Genomic DNA, 21,602 nt, shown 5'->3' on the forward strand with positions numbered 1-21,602 from the left:
GATAAAAGAATATGGCCGGTACTTTAAAAAAAAAAAATCTGGCCTACTACAACTCCTCATTTTGAGTTTGGGGAGTGTTCGAAAATGCATAAGGGAAAAAAGAAAAAGAATACAAAAGACGTCATGGAAGTCTTTTTGGAAAGAAATGCATGTTGCTAGCTATGTGACTGAAATGGAAAATGAATGGCAAGAAAAAATAATAAAATAATAAGCCTTCAAGAAGCCATCTTTGAATTCGGGAAAGGAAACAATAATATTGGCCCATCGTGTTACCTCCTCCAAATTTGAATTTAAATCTAATTTAAATTTAAAAATTAAAATTTGCTCAACTACGAGACGAATTTCAAATAATTAAATTCTGAACTCAAATTTCTCACCACCCTCCGTATAACCAACAAATGAACTCGACATGTTCGGGGAAAGCTATGAAAGAAAGTCCAAAATGTGAGTTGGTGGCCTATTTGTTAAGAAAATGGGCAGACTTCCAAATACACAAATGGAGCAAGTTGAGATACATGAAAGATAAAAGAATATGACCGGTACATTAAAAAAGGAAAAAAAAAAGTCTGGCCTAGCACAACTCTTCATTTTGAGTTAGGGGACTGTTCGAGGAGGCAAATAAAAAAAAAGACCTCATGGAAGTCTTATTGGAAAGAAATGCAAGTTGCTGACTATGTAACTTTCAAATGGAACATGAATGACTAGAAAAAAAAATAAAATAAAACAATAAGCCTTCAATACCCCATCTTTTAATTCGGAAAAGGAGACAAAAATAATGGCCCACCATGTTCTCTCCTCCAAATTACAATCAAGAAGACTCGGAAAGTCTATTTAAAAAACAAATTGCTAGGAAAGTCCAAAAAAACCATTCTACGTCATTTTTAATGAATCTAACTCACCTTTATACATTTATCAAATAAATAAAATAATATGAGATCGAAAGAAGCAAAAGTTTTGGATTTTATGGTTTTTTTACTGCTTAGTACATAACAAAATAAAAAACATTTTTATTTGGGATTGGTTGTCTTTCAATTTAATAATGAGACAAAAGTTCTGGGTTGATCGAGATTACTTTTGTTTTTTTTTTTTTAAATTAATTTCAATTTTTATGAAAACAACTTTTTTTTTCAAAAAAATAAATATATTCTTCCAACATCAAGAATTGCATCATCTTCACATGATAGCAACTAGGATCACGAAAACAACGTGTTCTTTTTTTTTTTTTCAATTTCAACTAATTGAACAAAAACAAAGCCAAAACCCTTGAAAACATAAAACCAAAAATTAGCATTATTTGTCAACAATTCCAAACCACCCTTGTTATCAAATTTGTTCTTAGTTTCATCAAATTTTAACTTGTCTATTGCTTGTAGGTAAAACTCCCGTAGCAATATATATATATATATATATATAATATACATACTAGAAAAAAATAACCTTCAAAAATGTGAAATTTTTATAAATTTATATATTTTAAAAAATAAAAAATATTTTATATTTTATATGTATTACGAAATATTAATTTGAATCTAATCAAAATTTGTAAATAATCATATTTTTCTTTGAAAAACGTTAATGTTTAACACGTAATATTGGAAATTTAGGGTTTCATATAACAATTTCGTCAATCATATAATTAAAAAAAGAGTATTTAAATATATAATTATAATTATTTAAATACTTTTAACTTTTGTTGTTTGGAGAGGGATTAACACATATTAAAGTAAAATTTTTTATTTTTATAGTTTTTTAATCATTGATTTAAATAACTTTAAAAGAAGAAATTAAATTATTTTTTTATTTATCTTTATTATTTTTTAAATCTATTAACATAAATTATTACAAAAAGATATACAAGTAAAAAGTTTTATACGAATATAAAAATTTTATTTGTATCTATCATACAACTTATATATGAATTTTTTTTTTAATTTTTTGTTTGATACAATAAATATTTATTATTTATTTATCCTCTCCTCTCTATTCTCTCTCTTCGTTTTACGGTTTCCTTAAACTTTCTTTCTATATTTTTTTTCTCTTAAAATGTTTTAAAAAATTATAACTTTCTTTCTATATTTTCTTCTCTTAAAATGTTTTAAAAAATTATAAAACAAAAAAATGAAGGATCAAAATGCCTTTAATATTAATTTAACAAAAATAGACGCAAGCTTCACCAATAATGCTAAAAAATGAAACGAGAAAATCACATATAAAATAGTTGGTAAACAAAGTGCAATCACATACGATGTGTATTTTAATTTCAATAAGTTAAACATATATTTTTTAAATTCAAGAAGCGGTGTTAAAAAATTATCATGTATGTTTTGTTTTTTATATTAATTTTAATTTTTTAATATATTCTTTAAAAAATGTGATAATCGTCTTAGTCATGTTGATGACGTATATATAAGAATCTATTGATATTTTATGACATAAATTTTCATGTACCATGAGGAGTAGGTAAGAACAGTAAAACTGTGATTCGCACATGCCTACATAAACAATTATTTCTTAATTAATTAATTGAAAATGTTTGAATAAAAAATAATATTTAAACTCGGAGACCAAAAGCTATTGTTTGTTTATTCAGCAAAACATAGTACTAAGCATTCTTAATAATAAACACTAATAATATTTAAACTCTCAAAGCGTAGACTAGAGTCTCTCTCTATATATATATTTATGGCTTTATGCCTGAACTGTTCCAAGCCTTCAAATTGTGACTCCTCTTGACATTATAAGTTAGTAAAAAGGAAAAAATAAATCATCATGTCCCTCCATTACACGTCGGAAAAAGAGCACAATCAGGTTACAATTAAATTCTTGCTCTTGCTTCTTTTATCATATTTTCTTTATACTGCTTTTGTCTTTTTTTTATTATTATTTTTAAATATTAAAAATCATAAAACTTTAATTTTATAAAAAAAATTTTAATTTTAATATTAAATAAATTAAAGTCAAAACTTTTTTTTTAAATTATGTGAAAATCAAATACAAGAAAAACAAATTAAGATAAAGAGAGCATATATTTACAATTAAACCCAAACCTTCATTACTTTTAATATTTTGTGTATATAGAAGTGGATATTTGCTGCATTTTTGTGTGTTACTGGTTTCATTGACATAAAATTTCATGGTATAACCTATATAGGTACTGTTTGAAGGAGATTTATTAGTGAAGAAGGTGATTTTAAATAGACCCAAGAAGTTAAATATCCTAACTTATGAAATGGTGAGATTTTATAGTTATTATATATTATACCTACTAAATTTTAATTCTTCTATTTTATGAAAATATTTATACATATAAATGGCATTGTTGAATGAACACTACTTGGTTTGCAGGTTTGTCAAATGCTAACAAAATTCCAAATATACGAGGAAGATTCTACAACAAATTTTGTAATTTTGAAGGTAAAATTGATCATCAGAATCCAAAAACATAATGAAGAATTAATGATTTTTTAATTAATTTGTTTTAGACTTACTGTAAAAAAAAAAAGAAAAAAAAAGAGAGTTTTAGACTGGTCATTGTGTTGCTTCACTTTCCAGATGCATATCCAAACAACTGACACATTTATTATCGCTAATGATCATAAGTTGTGATCTTGTAGGGCAACGGAAGAGCATTTTGTGCCGGGGGTGATGTTGTTTCCGTAATTGGTGCTAGCAAAATAGGTCAAGTTTGGTTGGGCTTGACTCGAGTGGAATCTTGCACTTATAAGATTTTGCCTTTCAAATCTAACTTGAAATATTATTTTATTAATAATTTTTTTTTATTTTAAAATATTTGAATAGTTAGATAAAAATAAATTTTAATATTTATATTGTAATAGGTTTAAACTGGGGTTTATAACTAGGTGGAGTTAGACTTTGGACAAGTTATTGAAGGTGTTAACGGGGTCGGCTCTTGTCTGATCCTGTTCATAGATGCTTCTTATACAATTACTCTTTTTTATTTTTTAATATCTATCAATTATATATGTTTTGTTCATATATAATATAAAATCCCCTATCATTAACTAATCAGGTCATTGGAGTTTCGGAGCAAATTTTTACCGAAAACAATATGCTTTAGACTACCTACTTGCAACATATAAGAAACCCTTGGTAAGTTGCAGTAATTTCGAACCACTACAGTTAATTATCTCTTAATTCGTTGGAAATTATGTATAACTAATTATTCTTTTTCTTTTCATTTGGATTAATGAAGATTTCACTTATCAATGGTTTTGTTATGGGAGGTGGTGCTGGCTTATCTATTCATGCAAAGTTTAAAGTTGTTACTGAAAATGCTGTAAGTCTTTTTTTCCCTCTTTTTTTTTTTTTTGCTTTTAGTACAAAAAAATGTAGACACATTAAAAGGAGCTTGGTAAAACTAGTAATTATATTACTTTGAAATATATAATTGATTATGTGGAATTTACTAGAATTTAATGCACATAAATATTACTTGATAAGAAAAATAATGCAATTACTAGCTTATTGAAAAAGAAATTACAAATTTAAAATTAATTAGTTTATGTAAATGGCAACTTGAACAGGTGTTTGCCATGCCAGAAGCATCAATAGGGCTTTTCCCTGATGTTGGTGCTTCCTATTTCCTTTCTAGACTTCCTGGCTATTTCGGTAACAGTTTCTTTTCCTGATCGACGCAAACGTACAAAATTGAAATTAAACTTGAATGCAATTAACAAATTAATAGTTTTGTTAACTTAATCCTCCATGTCAAATATTAATGAAGGAGAATATTTGGGACTAAGTGGAGCAAGGTTGGATGGAACGGAAATGCTTGCTTGTGGACTTGCGACTCATTTTGTTCTGTCCAAGGTAAATTCTTGATACTTCAAGGGATTTTCTTTCCCCAAATACGACGCTATTAACAAAAAGCATGACACTTGATATGTTTTAGGACCTAATTTTGCTCGAAAATGAACTTGATAAAGTGGGAACATCAGACACAACAAAGATTGCCAGGAAAATTGACACATTCTCGAGTGCAGCACCTGTTAAAAGAGAGAGTGCTTATGCAAGGTAATAATAATTGTTCACTCATATATATTCCTCTTCTATATATTTGCATGGTTTTATTATATTTTTGTTTCTTAATATCTTTGCGTTGAATTTAGATTGGAGATTATAAACAAATGTTTCTCAAAGAATACTGTGGAAGAAATATTATTAGCCCTTGTAAGTATGTATATCTTAACACATTTTTCTATGATCAAGAAAAAAGGAACGAAATTAGAAATTAATAAAACAAATTTGCTTGCTTTTTGTATGCAGGAGAAGGAGATAGAACATAATGCGGGAAAATGGATGATGGAGGCTGTGAAGTCCATGAAAGCTGCTAGTCCTACTAGCCTTAAAATTTTTCTCAGATCAGTACGCGATCTATGATATGCATATATATGTTTTATTTATTTACAAAAAAAAAAAAAAAACAATAATTTTAAATAGAAAGGCATTGCAATGGTTTGATATGGTTATGAATTTTTTGTTTAAATTGATCCTTGAATAGATCAGGGAAGGCCGAGAACAAACACTTGACCAATGCTTTGCACGTGAGTATATAACCTTATCTAACATTCTTCGAGGATCAATTGGCAATGATTTGTACGAGGTACTTAGGAATGAAAGATTGAAAATGTCCTAGTTTCAACATTAATTTAATTTGTTACTTCATAGTAATTAATGTAATGTTGCCTTAAAAATTTATACAATATGCTTGCAGGGTACAAGAGCGAAGCTAATTGAAAAGGACAATAAACCTAAGGTACTCGTAACATTATATGATGATATCTAATGTTTGCAACAATTTTTTCATACTTTTATAGAATAAAATTATAGACTATTTTCTATTATTATTCTTGAAATGTTGTCACATTCATCATGGAAAAAATTACTTATATTAAAGTGTACAAATGTTGGATGCTATATTTTCTTAGCAGAAAATAAAGAGAAAAAAGTGTTAATTAATAATTAAAACTTAAGAAAAATAGCTGAATCGTCTTCCTACAAAGTTAATTTAAGAGCAAATGGGTTGTTTTACTTGCATGTGTAAAATGAATTTAGATAATTAGTTAATTTGATTTTTGTTTTTTGATCATGTATAAATGCAACAGTGGGAGCCTTCAAATTTGCAGTCAGTGAACAAAGAAACGGTGAATCGTTATTTTACAGAGGTTGATGATCCACATTGGGAAGTCTTACGTCTTCCTGTTAATCGACGACAGCCCAACTCGGTTGATGCATTGAAATCCAAGATATGAACTATTCTCCTGTCTGGTCTTAGGTTGCTCCTTTCTGGTCTTGCCCTGTCAAAATAGGAACCCACGCCCCTGTGGAAACCCTGAAACCTTTCTACTTTTACTTTTTTTTAAAAAATAAATTATTATTTTAAGTGTGTTAAGTTATGATAGAGACTGTACTCTATTAATTCTAATTAAGCGATTTGTATGCTCAAAAATAATGAAGATTTTAAAATGATAATTAAAAAAACTTGAGAATAATGGAGGTTACAGAGTTTTCCCAATGTCTCTAGTTCTAAAAAAAATCAAAAGCTAATAAGGAACCTTTTTTGTTTCCTAGTTTTCTTGTGCTAGTTGTTGCAGTTTAAAAAAGTAGTATAAAATAAAACTTTCAACATATATTCCAAGCCAATCAAGGAAATGTTGAATGAAACTATATATGTGTATCTAGATTCTCAAATTTCGACCTCAATCGTCATCCTACAAAGTTAATTTAAGAGTTCAAATAGTGCAGGCATTCAAAATTGTAGTCAGTGAGAAAAGAGACGGTGAATCGTTATTTTTTACAGAGCTTTCATACAAAAGAATTATAAGTCAGAAAAGAAGAGATGTTGTAATAATAAGAATATCAAGAAGAAAATACTACATGATAGGGTTAATCCGTGAAAATGGAGCAATATGCATAAGTTAATGTGGCATATATTTAGAGATGGCAAAAGTTGAACTGATTCGAAAACACCGTTTGATTATTCCGAATTCAAACTTAATCAATATGATTGAATTAAAATGTCAACCACTCAAATTCAACCTAATTAGAATTCAAATTAACTTGAATCTAATATTCTGATCAAAATTTGAATTAATTCAAATTCAAATTAATTTGAGTTGACTTAAACCTAACTTGATAAAAAATTAAAGTAGTCAAATCCTAATTGATTCGAACATAAATTAACTCTTTTGATAAAAGATGATCAATTAATTAATTTAATTTTATTAGTTTATTATTTATTCATAAATAATAAATATAAAAACTAATTATTAATTGTAAACAAAGTATAATTTAGAGGTAGAATACTAATATTATATTTATAAATTTAATTATTAAATAGAATAATCTTATAATATATAAGTAATTAGTTTATATTAAGGTTAGTTGTATTAAACAATTAAATCTTTTAAGTCTTTTATGAACAAAATTTAAAAATTTCTATAATAAAATTTGTATATATACAATTATACTTATATTATTTTTATTTATATAAAATTAACACTTAAAATCAAATGTTATAACTTAAAAGATAAAATTTAAAACCAAATCAACCAAGTTAAGTCATGTCATCCTACTAGCCAATAGATAATTATGTTATCTTCATTTTTCATCGTACATTTGTATTATTTGCTATTCAAAAGATTAATTATTTAAATTAGATTAATACTATGTCTTAGTAATTTTGATTTTTTAGAAAACTTTCTAAAGTTTTAAGATTGCACCATTATATATACCAATTAAGTAATCAATACTAGTAGTATTCCTTTGGACATATTATCGTAATCTTTAGTGACGTCTGTGGTGATGAGTTTTCTTCAAAATTATCTAATTGTTTATTTATTTTTAGTTTATTACTAATTAGAGAGTAATATGAACCAATATGATTATATGGAATATAAATATAAACCACTAATAATAAATTAAAAGTTAATTCATGAAATGATGAAAATAATACTAAATATCAATTAATAACAATTTATTGATAAATTTTTATTATAAACAAAATTAATTTTATATTTAACGTAAGATAATTTCATATTATTAGTAAATTACTTTTAAATCATTTAACTTTGACATTTTATTTTTAATATAATTTAATTATATTTGTTTGATTTTAGAAATTAACATATTAAATGTAAATAACCAATGTGTTAAAACCTAATGATCCAAGGATCAAATTCGAAAAACCTAAAGTCAAAGTTTTTTAAACTCAAATTGACTTCACTGAACCTAAAATGATCTGATTTTTATTGATCCAAAATCAAAATGGTCTAAATTCAAAATAATTTGATTGTTTTTTTGACCCAAACTCAATTTGTATCCAAAGTAATTTGATCCAAAATAATCAAACTCGAAGCTAATCGACCCACGGTTTGCCACTTCTACATATAGTGATAATTGTTCAATAGTTACATAGGAGGTTATAATGTTCAACGGATAGTAATAGTGGAAAATCAAAATAATCCAGGCCTGAGTAGTTTGATCTCCGTATATCATTTGTGGGTTACAAAAAGAGTTCTTGAACAAAAGGTGCATGAATCCAAAAAGATATCGTGATGTGAGTAGAAGCTTCTTTATCTAAAAGGGCATTTTGATGGAAGTTCATGCTTAAACTCAGTCCGTAGGAAATTCTTGCTAGCAAAAAGCAGCGATATTTTGAGACTTTTTTGCTAACTATACAGACAAAAAGCAGCTATGTTCTCCAGGTAGTATAGAGGTAAGTATTCATTCCTCTTCTTTTTTTTTTCTCTTTTCCCCTCCATAAAAGATGTATCAAGTAATTGTTATTTTATTTTATATTGTAAAGCATAAAATAGGATGAAGTCCTTGATGGGATAAAAAAATCTCAAACAATATTCAAACCGAATATATCACACAATGAAAATATCAAATTATCCCTTTCTTATGAGAATCTCACAGGAATCAAACAAATAGAACTAACATATAAATCACCAAACCACAAGTACAAGGACACAAGCAATTTTCGTGAAAAACCTCCCCAAAATGAGGAGTAAAAACTAAGGGCAACAACAAATAATCTTCACTATCAAAATAATGGGAATACAAAGTTCTCTCTAGCTAGAACTAGAGGTATACAACCACAATATCTCAAGATTAAACAATCTTGGTAAAGAAACAATTTTATAAGAAAAAATTGGAGAAGTCTCAGCAAATTTAAGGGTTAACAAATACACACGAAATTAGTATGTAGAAAACTCGAAACCTGATCTCCACTATTCAAACTGAAGAACAATGAATTGTAAACACACTGATAAAATTTCTCAAATAAGTATATTAATCATGCAAACAAATATATTAGGCAAAAAAAATTATCTTGCAAATATAATATTAGTCATGTAAATTCATGCAAAAATAAATACCATGTAATAAAAATAAGACTAAGTAACTAAATATTATAAAAATTATGCAAAAACCGCAAAAAAATGAAAGAAAACATTACCTCCATGGATCACGATTTTCAACAATTTTTCACCTTTCAAAAAATGATGTTTACTATAAATCTTAGCCTTTCTTCCAAAAACTCTAACAGAATCTTCTTACAAATTTTTTTGCTTGATTGCTTCTTTCTTGTTAATTAAAACTTTGTCCAAATTTTCTCTCTTTTCAATGACCTTTGTTTGATATTGAAGTGAATTGCTTTAAAGCTCCCCTTTTGATCACAAATTCAAAGTCCTTATATAGGGTTTAAATCCCTTTTGATTTAAAAGAAATTAATTCAATTGAATCTTGAATTTCTCTCTAAATTTTATTTTCTGTGTAATCTTTCATTTTTCAATAGATTGAGCCCTAAGTCTTTCCAAAATTATTCAACCATTAAAGTTAAAATTTGAGATAGAATCCAAGAGTTGAATTGAATCCAAAATTTTTCATGCAAAAATCCATATTTTTCTTTTCTTTTTTTTTACCCCTTTTTTATTTTTTTTTTCCAATTGACTTTAACTCTTTTGACTAAAAAGCAAATTAAACCAAAATTAAACTAAAAACTTACAAAACAAATAAAATTTAGAGCTTAATCTTTGGGCCTAAAATTTACTTTTCTAATTAAGGCCCAATTGCATAATCAAAACCAAAATTTAAAGCCCAATGAATTTTAAAAAATCCCCAGAAAAATAGGGTGTCTACACTTGGTTATTTGTTAGTTGTTTCTAGGACAAGTATACTTTTATCTTTTTTTTTTTTTAAGTTGCAAATAAAATTTAGAGCTTAATTTTGGACCTAAAATTTACTTTTCTAATTAAGGCCCAATTGCATAATCAAAATCAAAATTTAAAGCCCAATGAATTTTAAAAAATCCCTAGACAAAATGGAGTGTCTACATTTGATTATTTGTTAGTTGTTTCTAGGACAAGTATACTTTTATCTTTTTTTATTTTATTTTTAAGTTGTTTTTGTAAAGATGAAGATATGTAAATGCTCTATGTAAAATTCAATTTTTGGCCTAAAGGGAAAACAAAGATAGGAGAGTGTTTCCTTTACCCTAGTTTTTTAAAGTTTGTTTTGAAATATTGTCCAATTTAAGTGTGGGAGAAGAGAAATTCTCTTTTGAGCTAAAATGTCATTTTCAAAATTTTTCCTAAATGCTCTATATTCAAACTGAATTGACTTACTATAATCATGATAATGCTAGCCTAGTTAATGTTTTATGAATTGTTCAAGATTGACTTAAGTATGATATGAGAATAATGACAAATGTAGTGAAGCATGAGATGATTTCTTTAATATATTTTTTAGTGGAGTATGATTTTATTATTTATGTTTTTAGTCTTGATTTTTGATATGCATCAATTTTGGTGATAAGCATGTAAGATATAAAGTTGCATAGAGATTTTAAGGTATGAATATGATTTTAGAATTTACCTACTCAATCCTTAAGGTGAAATTCTACACTATATCTGATTCAAGAGATGATTTAGGCATTTTTTGGACAGTTTGAGCCTTTTCAAGCCCACCTTTAATAATGCATCTTTGGTACTTTTGATTTTGAGCCCTTTTATATTTTCTTTCCTTTGTTATTATTTAGCCATAGTAATAAGCCCAAGCCTTTTCTTTGAATTTATCCTTCTTTTTGTTGTTACCCAACCTAATATTGGTTATGCATATTTGGACATTTCAAGAGAACAAATTTGGAAAGAAGGGAAGCGAAAGAAAATCAAGTAAAAAAAAATAAAAGCTTAACGAAAAAGAAAAATAAAATCCAAAAATGGCAATGTGAAAAAAAAAATTTGCCAAAATAAAAATGCCTTGAAGTCTTGAAAAGTCTTCAAGTTTTCAAATCAAATCAATAGCCCAAAAAATTTCAAGAAAGTAAGCAATAAGGGTTATAAACCTAAATTTTTCATTTTCCTATCTTGACCCAAGCTTTACATTACAAGCCTAAAAGACCTTTTGATCTTAAGTCCAGAATGTAAGTCTAGCATTAGTTGAGAGGGAATGAGAAAAGTAAACATATGAAGTATGTTCTATCTTTAAGTTTATATTTGATGTCATGTTTTGCATTTTTTTTTTGCTTAAATTGTATGTATAGATTAGAGATGAATTAACTTCACATGCATAAAGAGTTGTATGATATATAAATATCCTAGAAACTTACTTGCAAAAAATGCAATGTAAATTTTTACTAAATTTAGAATAATTTAAAAAAATAAAAAATAATTTATGTTTTGTATGGATTACTAGATATTAATATTAATCTAATCAAAGTTTGTAAATCTTATTTTTCATTGAAAAAAGTTAATGTTTAGGATGTAATATTAAGGGTTTAGGGTTTCAAATAACAATTTCTTCAGTGATATAATTAAAAAAAAAGCGCTTAAATATATGTAGACATTGCATTTTGTTCGAAACATTTTTTAACATGGTTGACTCAAGCCTATTTACAACCCATAAAGAGCCCACAAGTTGACCCATTTAGAGACCCAATTATAAGCCTAAATAAAGCCCATAAGAAGACTCATCTTAAAAACCCATAAAATACATCGATATTCAAGCCTATAATAAATGAAGGAAAAAGAGACCCGTATAATTACTATCAAACTTTTTTGCTTGGGATTTATGTGGAGGCTACCTTTTCACATGGATGCATGAAGAGTAAGGAACAAATGAAGTAAGTAAGCCCCAAAATCAACTCTAGTCAAATCCGGTTAAACTAGTTAATAAAGTTAAAATTAGTATAAGACTTGGTCAAAATAGATAGAATCCAAGATAATTCTCAAAATTCACAACCTAATTACAATCAATGTTGTTTAAAGTTAAAATTGATGATTTTTTAATATACTAAAAAATTTTTATTGCACTTGGAGAAGTACAAAATTACCAAAATATCTTTTAGGGGTATTTTCGTAATTTAACTTTTCCAAAATCAAATTTTCATAAAAACTTTCAGATAAGAGCTTAATATTTTTTATTTATTTTTGATGCATTAAAAACCTAAATTAAATCTTGAAAGGTGTGAATTTATCAAAATACCCTTTAAGGGTATTTTCGTAATTTGATCTTTTCGAGGTTGATTTTTTATGAAACTTTTTAGATTATAATTTTACAATATTTGATGTATTTTGGTATATTTGAAATTACAACAATATCCTAAGAGGTGTAAAATTATCAAAATACCTCTTAAGGGTATTTTCATAATTTGATATTCCCAAACTCGAATTTTCATGAAAATTTTCACATCTCAATGTCATAATATTTCATGATTTTTGGTGCTTTAAAGCTTTAAAATCTAAAAAATGAGCATGAAAACATTGATTTCTACAAAAATGACCTAAATACAGAAAAAATTGTTTTAAGGGTAAAATGGTCTTTTCATTTATGTTTAGGGACTATAAAAATCCAACCTTTGCATTGAATAATATGGACTAGTAGATCTCATATTGAACCTTGATCCAATGGCTAAAAATTGCTCCTTAAAGAAAGGGAAGAACTTTGGCCCTTGGATGAGATTTGATCCAAAGGTCTATATTGAATCTTTCAAAGATATTTTGGTTGCTTTCTTCTTTACAAAGAGGGGTCTCTTGAAAAGAAGGAAAAGGAGAATTCAGGGGGAAGGAAAAAGGGCAAAAAGAAGAAGCAGCTGAGAGAGGTCTTCGGTTTTGGAAAAAAGAAGAAGGAGAAAACCCAAAAAAACAAAAAAAAAAAAAAGATAGAAGAAACAGAGAAGGAAGAAAATCGGAGAAAGGATCCAAAGGCAGCCAAAAAAAACAATAGCAAGGAGAAGAGAATCGAGGAACCACCAACAGGAACGAAAAGGAAGACTGAAAAAGAGTCATGAGCGAAAAATGTGGTATTTTGTTTAGCTTGAATATTTCCATATGCCATACCTTTTTCTTAACTTGAATATTTCCATATGGCATACCTTTTTTTTTTAAGCATGAAACCGCTGTCAAGTTCTCTTGCATAAGGTCATATATCTCTCATGCAAGTTTAAAAATGATTTAAATTGCCATTTTTCTATACAGTCTTGCCCTTCTATGACCACGACACTAACCTATAAACAATGGAAGTAAGCTCCTTTCTTTTTTTCTTGAAGGCAACACTTCCACAAAAGCATCCCACTCTCTTTTAATGCTGCTGTTACAGAAAATAATAAATGAAAAAAATTTTCTCGTTTTACTCCTTTTATGTTCGGTTTGCACTTGGTAATGCTAAAGGAAAATGGTTTCTAGACCTAAAACCTGGTTTTCTTCATTCCATGTTCATTCTGCATCTGGTAACGCCAAAAGAAATGGTTTTTGAACTTAAAATCCGGTTCTCTTCCTTCCATGAAATGTTGACAACCCTACTCTTCTTAGGCATGTTCTCGTTAAATAAAAAAGGAGGAAACTTTAAGCCTCTTTTCGTCCGTGATTTTATATTTTTCCTCTTTCTACACTGGGTTGTTGAAAACGGTAGAGGCTTATCCTTTTTAGTCATGATCGCCATTTTATGAGACTTCATTCTGTTTTGAAAACTTCAGACTTTCTTCTTCCGGAGTATGGTTTGTTTTTTTTTAAAAGCTCTTCTCAACTTTTCCATTTTGAAAGTTCATCCCATCTTTCCTAGTCTTTGAACATAAGATAGGTTTTCACACCTTCTTCCACTGCATGGTGGCTGTTTGTAATGAATAGAAAGTTTAAAGCTCAACTAAGGTCCCACTGTTGACTCCATGAAAGCTTAAAGCTTTCATTGCCATTGCTTATTTTGGATAGTGATCATATAAAGGATGGGGAGAAGACCGAAAAATAAACCATAATTTGTAGGAAAGTTTGTGAATTTTACATTTTTAATAATCATCTATGTTGAAGCCGTTTAGGGTGGCGGAAAACTCAAACTTAGGCCATCATTTCAAGATTCACACTCATGTTTCCTACTCTAAGTTTTATAGGTTACTAGTTTACATCGTAAATTTGTTTTTATATCATTTATGTCTTTCTTTGTCATATTCTTTAGTCCAATTTAAGCTAAAAAATATATAATAATGAAATAAAGTAAAAAGATCACATCGTGAATATCAAAGCTTTCATACCCATTTTTTATCCTAGATCCCACCATTCATGTTTCCATTTTTAATTAATAAATGTTATAGTACATTTGTCTTTTACTTATTATATGTCTATTTCTTTCATGCTATTATGTTTAATTTAAGCTTAAATCTTATGTATTATGATATTTGTATGCTTTGAACTTTCATGTTAAAATTAATTCCATGCAATTTATTTTTTTATTGTAAATTATTTTTTGATTCAATTTATTTTCTGTGCACAGTAGCTTTATGAACCAATATATATATATATATATATATATATATAATAACACTAATAATGTTAATTGTAATAAATAAAAATCTCCGATGATGAAATTTTAAGATAGTCCAAGTAATGATTCCTTAAAATTTCTAGGTGAGTATATTTTTCTAAAAATACTATCAAAGTAATGAGGTATTTAGGAAAATATTCAATACAAAAGATTTTCATTTATCTATTTTTCTAAAATTTTGCTAGATATTAATATATAATAATATATAATGACTTTTTTAGTAATGAAATTGATCTAATTAACTATTTTCTAAAAATTAAAGATTAAAAATAAGAATTAAAAATTAAGATAAATAATTAGACGAGAAAGGAAAAAGTAAATAAAATCCCTGATGATGGGATTCTAAAGAAGTTCAAGTAAAGATTTGAAGAAATCTTTAAGTGAGAAAATTTTTTTAAAAATACCATCAAAGTATTGGGATATCTAGAAAAATTTTCAATAAAAAGGTTTTCTTTACTTTGTTTTTTTAATAACTGTGAAATAATTAAAGAAGATTAAAACATTTTCCTCCTCAGTCCTTCACCAAGTAGTCCTTTACCAATATCTTAGGGCAAATTTACTAAAAAGGCCAAACTACATGATGTCCCAAATGATGAACATCCAAATTGAACTGTGAAAATGGCAATTGTTACATTATGCTCCACTTGGATAGAAAGTTGAGATGATGCATTATGAACATGAGTCGCAAAAACAAATATAATGAATTGGTTGTAACATCATATACTTGAGATATTTGAATAATTCTAAAATCAAATATTTTCCTAAGAATCATTCTTTAATGAAAGTTTCCACATTTAAAATGATAAATTTCCATATTTCATCTTCCGTTTCACAAAAAAAGAAATAAAAAATTTATCCATTCGCTACCCTTTTCAACCTATTGAATGGTCTTTTCTAAATGAATCCTAAAAAATGATTACCCTCCACACTGGTCGCAACTATGGACAAAGATCTTCTTGAGAAAATATTAGATCCAAATTTAAGGACTAAAAAAGAATGCTTAGAATAAAGGGGCAATTCTAAAGTGAAAGGAGTTTCAAAATTTTGAACTTGGTTTGTTAAAAGTGAAAACATGCAAAAAACGACAAAAAAGAAAAAGAAAAAAGGAAAAAAATGAAAAAAAATGAAAAGGCATGTTTCAAGAAAACAAGAAAATGTTTCGAGAAAAGAAAATGATCCTTAGTTTAATTACCTTTAAAACACATATTTTGGCCATTTTTTGCTTTCTTTATGAACCTCAAACCTCGGCCTACATTACATCCTTTAGAAAATCCATTTTGATTAAAAGTGGATACCTAAATTAAAGAACTTTTCTTTGAAAATTATCATCATTGTTTGGTTTTGGATAAAGTTTGGTATCTTAAGTGCATGGTGGAGTAATCAATAAAAAGAAAAAGGAAGAAAGAAGAAAGCTAAGGAATGAGCCTCTAGGGTAAAAATCCAAAAGGGTAATCAATAGTAAGATTGAAACCTTGAAAATAACTCATGAAATTTTATGCATGGTTGTAATAAGAAGAATTAGAGAGGCACATTTTGAATGAACTAAGGTGCGTTGGGACCTTTAGGAAATGTAACATAACCTTGCTTTGAAGAATTATCTTAAAATTTAAGCCTTTCCTTTCCCAAAATTTTTGGTCTTACCATAATTAGTTTTGACATTAATTAAAATGTTAGAAAGTCAGAAACTAAGAGAGTGTCAAAAATAGTTTGTGCTTAAACAAATCATTTCACAATTAATTCATGCATTTCAATTGTGAGCCTACATAAAGAAACATTAATGTTCCCTCTCCTAGTGACAAAGCCTCTCTTGATAATTGAAATCTTGATGTGCCAAATTATTTTATCCATTTGGGAAGATTGAGTTTTGATTCACTTCATTCATTCGATGTAGTAATAACTTATTTTCAAAAGATTGTGTGTTTTAAAAGTGCAAAAAGCATTGTCTTGATCATGAAAATAGTTATGTGGGGCATTGCCATTGTTTTTTTTTAAAAGTTTTTGAAAAAGGTTTGAAAAAATTAAAACATTTTGTACAAATACTTTTTTTCAATTTTAATGCCATTGGGAGGAAATAGATGAACTCTTGATCATTATGATAAAAGTGATCTTTTTGGGGCAAGGAGAATGCCTAATGTAAAGGACCACTATTGGAAAAGATTCATAGAAGAATGGTTTTCAAGAATAAAATGCTTTGAATAAAAAAAAAATTAAGGATGTTTGTTTCAGTTCAAGAAAAAACTTGTCAGCCAATTCTGACATTATATGGTGGAAATTTGGAAAGAATAGATGGTTTTAATAATCATATTAACACGAATTTTTTATTTCATGCATTATATTCATTGCATGCATTCCATGTACTCCATTCACTACATGTTTTCGATAGATAGGAAAGATAAAAGCTTAGGCCTAAAGTTTTGATTGAGACAAAAAAAAAACCTTTCAAGATATTTTTTTTTATGAGAAGCATCTAATAAGGAGATCATTTTTCAAATGAGATTTTTTTTTATAACTTTAAAGTATTAGTTTCAATCTTTAAAACCTCAAGGTTTTTTTGTTAGTTTTGACCTTTAAGACCTCAGGGTATTTCTATTAAACTTCCAAGTATTTGTTATCATTTTTTAAACCTCAAAGTATTTTTGTTAAACTTTCAGGTATCATTTTCCAAAACCTTTGGGTACCTTTTAAATTTTTACAATCGTTGAGCCTTTATTTAAATGAGCTTTTTTAATGATAAGAATGATTTGTAAAACCTTAAAGTATAATCATCAAGACCTCCAGGCATAATTTTAAAGTCTTCCTAGTATAATCTATAAGACCTCCAACCATGACCTTTCAAAACCCTTGGGTACCTTTTTCTAATTTTAAGTTGTAGAGACTTTGTTTAAAGGAGCCTTTTCATTATTCGTAAAACATTTGGGTATAATCTCAAAGTCTTTTAGGTGTGATCTATAAGATATCTAGGCATAATCTTTAACACCTCTAAGTACCTTTTTCATGATTTGTAAGACTTGCTGGTATAATCGACTAGACCTTCGGGGCATAAGATAAAAATGCTTTGTAAAACCTCCAAGTATAATCTTAAAGTCCTTCAAACATGATCTATAAGACCTTTAGGCATAATCTCAAAGACCTCTAGGCATGATCTTTAAAACTTCCAGGTAACCTTTTTCAAAATTTTAAATTATTCACTTCTATTTAGGTAGTATTTCAAAAAAAAAAAAAAAAAAGGAAAACAAACCTTTGAAATAAGTCATATGATAACTCTAAAAATTAGAGTTATTTACGCTTGTTTTTAGTACTTAATTAAGTTATTTTTGCTTAGTTCTTTGCAAAATAATGTTTTTTTTACTCCTAAATGGCATAATTTTTTGCTTTGTCAGTTTTCTTTAAGAAAAGAATGAGTCTTGGTAATTCATAAAGATTCTTGATGATTCTTAGATGATTCTTGATCATATTATGGATAGTTGAGATGTTCTTAGAAGTTTTTAATTTTTTTAAAAATCTTAAAGTTCAAAAATGGAAGAGAAGTTCAAGATTGGCTTTATGGAGTCTAATAAAGATGGAAAGATGAATCTTGAAAAAAGAAAAAAAAAGTTCATGCAAGAATTGAAGTTGGAATTTTGACAAAGAATAGGTGTAAAATTGTAATTTCACATATTGCAAGCACATGATAGCTCATGTAGGTGCACATGCATGGGATTATTATGGGATGACATGGCATTTAAAAGTTTTCTTAATGGTTAAGTAAGATGATATGGCATGATGAGGTGGTAATTCTAATTCCTATTCCTACTTGGAGTAGGATTGCATGAAGTATTTAATTCCCATTATTTTAGAGGCGGCAATGCAAAGTTTTACATGTAGTAAAATTTTATTTTCATACAAGAAATTCATTTAAGCCATGGATTACATAGATGATCAAAATTAGTGCAAGAACAAGGCAACTTGAAGATTAATTATGGTTGGCAGAAAGCATGCTTGAGATTATATTAAGGTTTGGCCAATGCATGTTTATGGTATGGAAGAGTTGCTAAATGATAAGTTATAGTATGGTAAAGATCTAGAAGCTTTCTTTTAAGAGTCTTTGTTGAAGTTTAATTAAAGAAACATTTTGGATTAAAGAGTTCAAGTTCAACCAAAATTAGGAGAAGTCTTCTTGGATTTCTTTCTTTGGCCAAACCTATCTAGGGCTATTAAAGGTCTATAAATACATAATATTCTCTTAGGAAAAGGGTGTAAGGGGTTGGGATGATAGACCAACTTTTTAATTTTTTCTTCGTTAGTTTTCTTAAGCTTTCTTTAGTTTTCAAGATTATATTTTAAAGATTTATTGTTCTTTTAATTTTTTGGTTTTCAAGATTTGTTTAAGCACATTCTTTTTAAGTTTTCAAGCAATCTAATTTAGTTTTTAAGAGCTTCCTTAGTTTGATTTATGTTCTTAGTGGTTAAAGATTTGCTATTTGATTTTGGTTTTATGGTTCTTGGTGTTTAAAGTTTGTGATTTGATCTTTAGTCTTCTTTAATTGATTCGGCTACTTTGTGTTGGAGTTTAATTGGTTCAATTGCAATCTTTAATCTTCTTTTAAAGCATTTGGTTCATTGGTTTAATGCTTTATTGAATTCAATTCTTGCTTAATTTGTTTAGGGTTGCATGCTTTAGGGTTTGAATCTTGTTTCTTGCATAATCTTTTACATGTTCTTTAATTGATATTTTTTTTGATTAGTTTGTGTTTTAGTGTTTTGCAATTTAGGGTTTTATTCCATTGATAGCTATGTTTAATAAAAATTGGTTTAGGGTTTTTATATTAGGGTTTAACAAATTGCATATTAGGGTTTTGAGTTTTAAGGTTTCAATATTGGTTCAGTTTCTATTTTTATTTCTATTTTGATTTATTTTAATTCTATAGCATATTAGATATTTAATTTAAATTGTTTGTATGCTTTATAGCTTATTTAGGTTTTCGATTTGCTTAGATTGCATGGTTTGCATGTTATTTAGTTAAGGTATTCATTCAGTTTAATTATATCTTGTTTATTGGCATTCAATTCTTATTACTTTGTTTAATATTGCATGTTAGTTACTTAATTCATGTTTTGTTAATTTTGATTTATGCTTTCAGATTTGTTTAGTTGGTGTTTGGTTAATTACATGTTTTATTGTTCTATATTGATTTCCGTTTTGGTATTGAGCTTTATGCTAATTCGATCCTTCTTTAGTTTGCTATATTGGATTCGATTTTATTTATTCTAGGTTGTTTAGAGTTTGTTGGGTTTATTTTAGCTTTAATTTATAGTATTATATGTTTTTAGGGTTTCTTTTGTTCAATTTTAATATCTTTTATTCGAATTGTTTAAATATAAGTTTAAGTTATACAATTTTGGTACTTGGGTATTCCTATTTACAATTTCCATGGGAACAATCATTATATTACTACTTGTATAGTTTTATGTGTTTGCAAATCATCAATCAAGTTTTTAGTGTCATTGTCAGGGATTGTTTAGTCTACATAATATCAATACTAATTTCTCTACTTGTAGCTTAGACTTTTATTTTCTTGCTTTTATCTATTTTGGTTAATCTTGTTTTGTATGCTAAGGACTATGAGTGCTAGTTTAGTACCCTTAGATAAGGAAATTGAGAGAACACTTAGAAAAATAAAAAAGGGTAAAAAGCAAGTAACCCCTAAGTTAGTCATGGCAAAGCAACAAAATAATCAAATAACACTTAGGGACTATGCTATCCCTCAACTAGATAGTTTTCAACCTAGTATTAATAGGCCAACCATTTAGGCCAATAATTTTGAATTAAAACTATCCATTATCAACATGATTCAAAATTCTATACAGTTCATAGGGTTAGCTAGTGATGACCCTAATTTACATCTTTCTAATTTTCTTGAGATTTGTGATACTTCTGAGCAAGATGATGTTATTAATGATTCCATTAGACTAAGACTTTTTTCATTTTCTTTTAGGGATAAAGCAAAGAGCTGGCTTATGTCTCTCCCTTCTAGTTTTATTACAACATAGGATGGCCTTGTGCAAAAGTTTTTAGCTCATTTCTTCCCTCCATAAAAAATGGCTAAGATGTGTAATGATATCACATCTTTTAAGCAAATAGAGGATGAATCTCTTTTTGATGCTTAGGAAAGATATAAGGAGTTGTTAAAGAGGTGCTTTCACCATGGTTTACCTAATGGCTTCAAGTTCAAATTTTTTATAATGGTTTAGTGGGGTAAGCTATGACTACCATTGATGTTGCTGGTGGTGAGGCTTTAATGGCTAAGTCCATTGGTGAAGCATATGATCTTATTGAGGAGATAGCCATGAATAATTATGAGTGAGCCAATGAAAGGTTAGTTTCTAATAAACTTGCTTGGTCTATGAGCTTGATGCCTTTATTGCTTTAACTTTTCAAGTTTTAGCCTTAGAAAAAAAGATTGAAATCTTAAGATCCAACCTTGTGCCTAGCCATGTCAATGCCATCCAAAGCCCTTTTATTTCTTGTGATAATTATGGGGGAGGAGGACTATTTCTTAAATAAGTGCCCAATTAGAGTAGAACATGTCCACTATATTGCTCAACCCAAGCAACCGTTTAACCCTTACTCTAATATCTATAATCCTAAGTGGAGGAAACATCTAAATTTTTCATAAGGTAATAACTAGGGGCAAGTTTTTAATTCTTATACTAGATTTATAAACCCATTTGGTTTCCATCCACCGCCACCACTACCTCAACAATACTATCCACCTCCATACCCCAAG

The 21,602-nt window shown here is 27.8% G+C and overlaps 1 protein-coding gene across 1 annotated transcript; it reads left to right on the forward strand.

Annotated features, from left to right (window-relative positions):
• Positions 1–2,769: 2,769 nt before the first annotated feature.
• LOC111308396 (putative 3-hydroxyisobutyryl-CoA hydrolase 3) lies at positions 2,770–6,272 on the forward strand. The gene is made up of 14 exons (XM_022906716.1): positions 2,770–2,808; positions 3,152–3,232; positions 3,346–3,414; positions 3,615–3,678; positions 4,031–4,110; positions 4,214–4,297; positions 4,545–4,629; positions 4,745–4,830; positions 4,913–5,034; positions 5,130–5,190; positions 5,287–5,385; positions 5,522–5,623; positions 5,735–5,776; positions 6,126–6,272. Exons 1-14 carry the CDS (start codon positions 2,770–2,772, stop codon positions 6,270–6,272), a joined length of 1,161 nt encoding a protein of 386 aa, XP_022762451.1.
• The last annotated feature ends 15,330 nt before the right edge of the window (positions 6,273–21,602 follow it).

The sequence above is a fragment of the Durio zibethinus genome, chromosome 2 (assembly GCF_047325235.1).
Source record: "Durio zibethinus cultivar Kanyao isolate XHJ-2024 chromosome 2, ASM4732523v1, whole genome shotgun sequence".
Lineage (NCBI taxonomy): Eukaryota > Viridiplantae > Streptophyta > Magnoliopsida > Malvales > Malvaceae > Durio > Durio zibethinus.

Coding starts and splice junctions, on each gene's coding strand:
- LOC111308396 (XM_022906716.1), top strand. CDS start 2,770: ATGTCCCTCCATTACACGTCGGAAAAAGAGCACAATCAG. Junction 3,679..4,030: donor AATTGGTGCTAGCAAAATAG/GTCAAGTTTGGT, acceptor TTAACTAATCAG/GTCATTGGAGTTTCGGAGCA. Junction 5,035..5,129: donor AGAGAGAGTGCTTATGCAAG/GTAATAATAATT, acceptor CGTTGAATTTAG/ATTGGAGATTATAAACAAAT.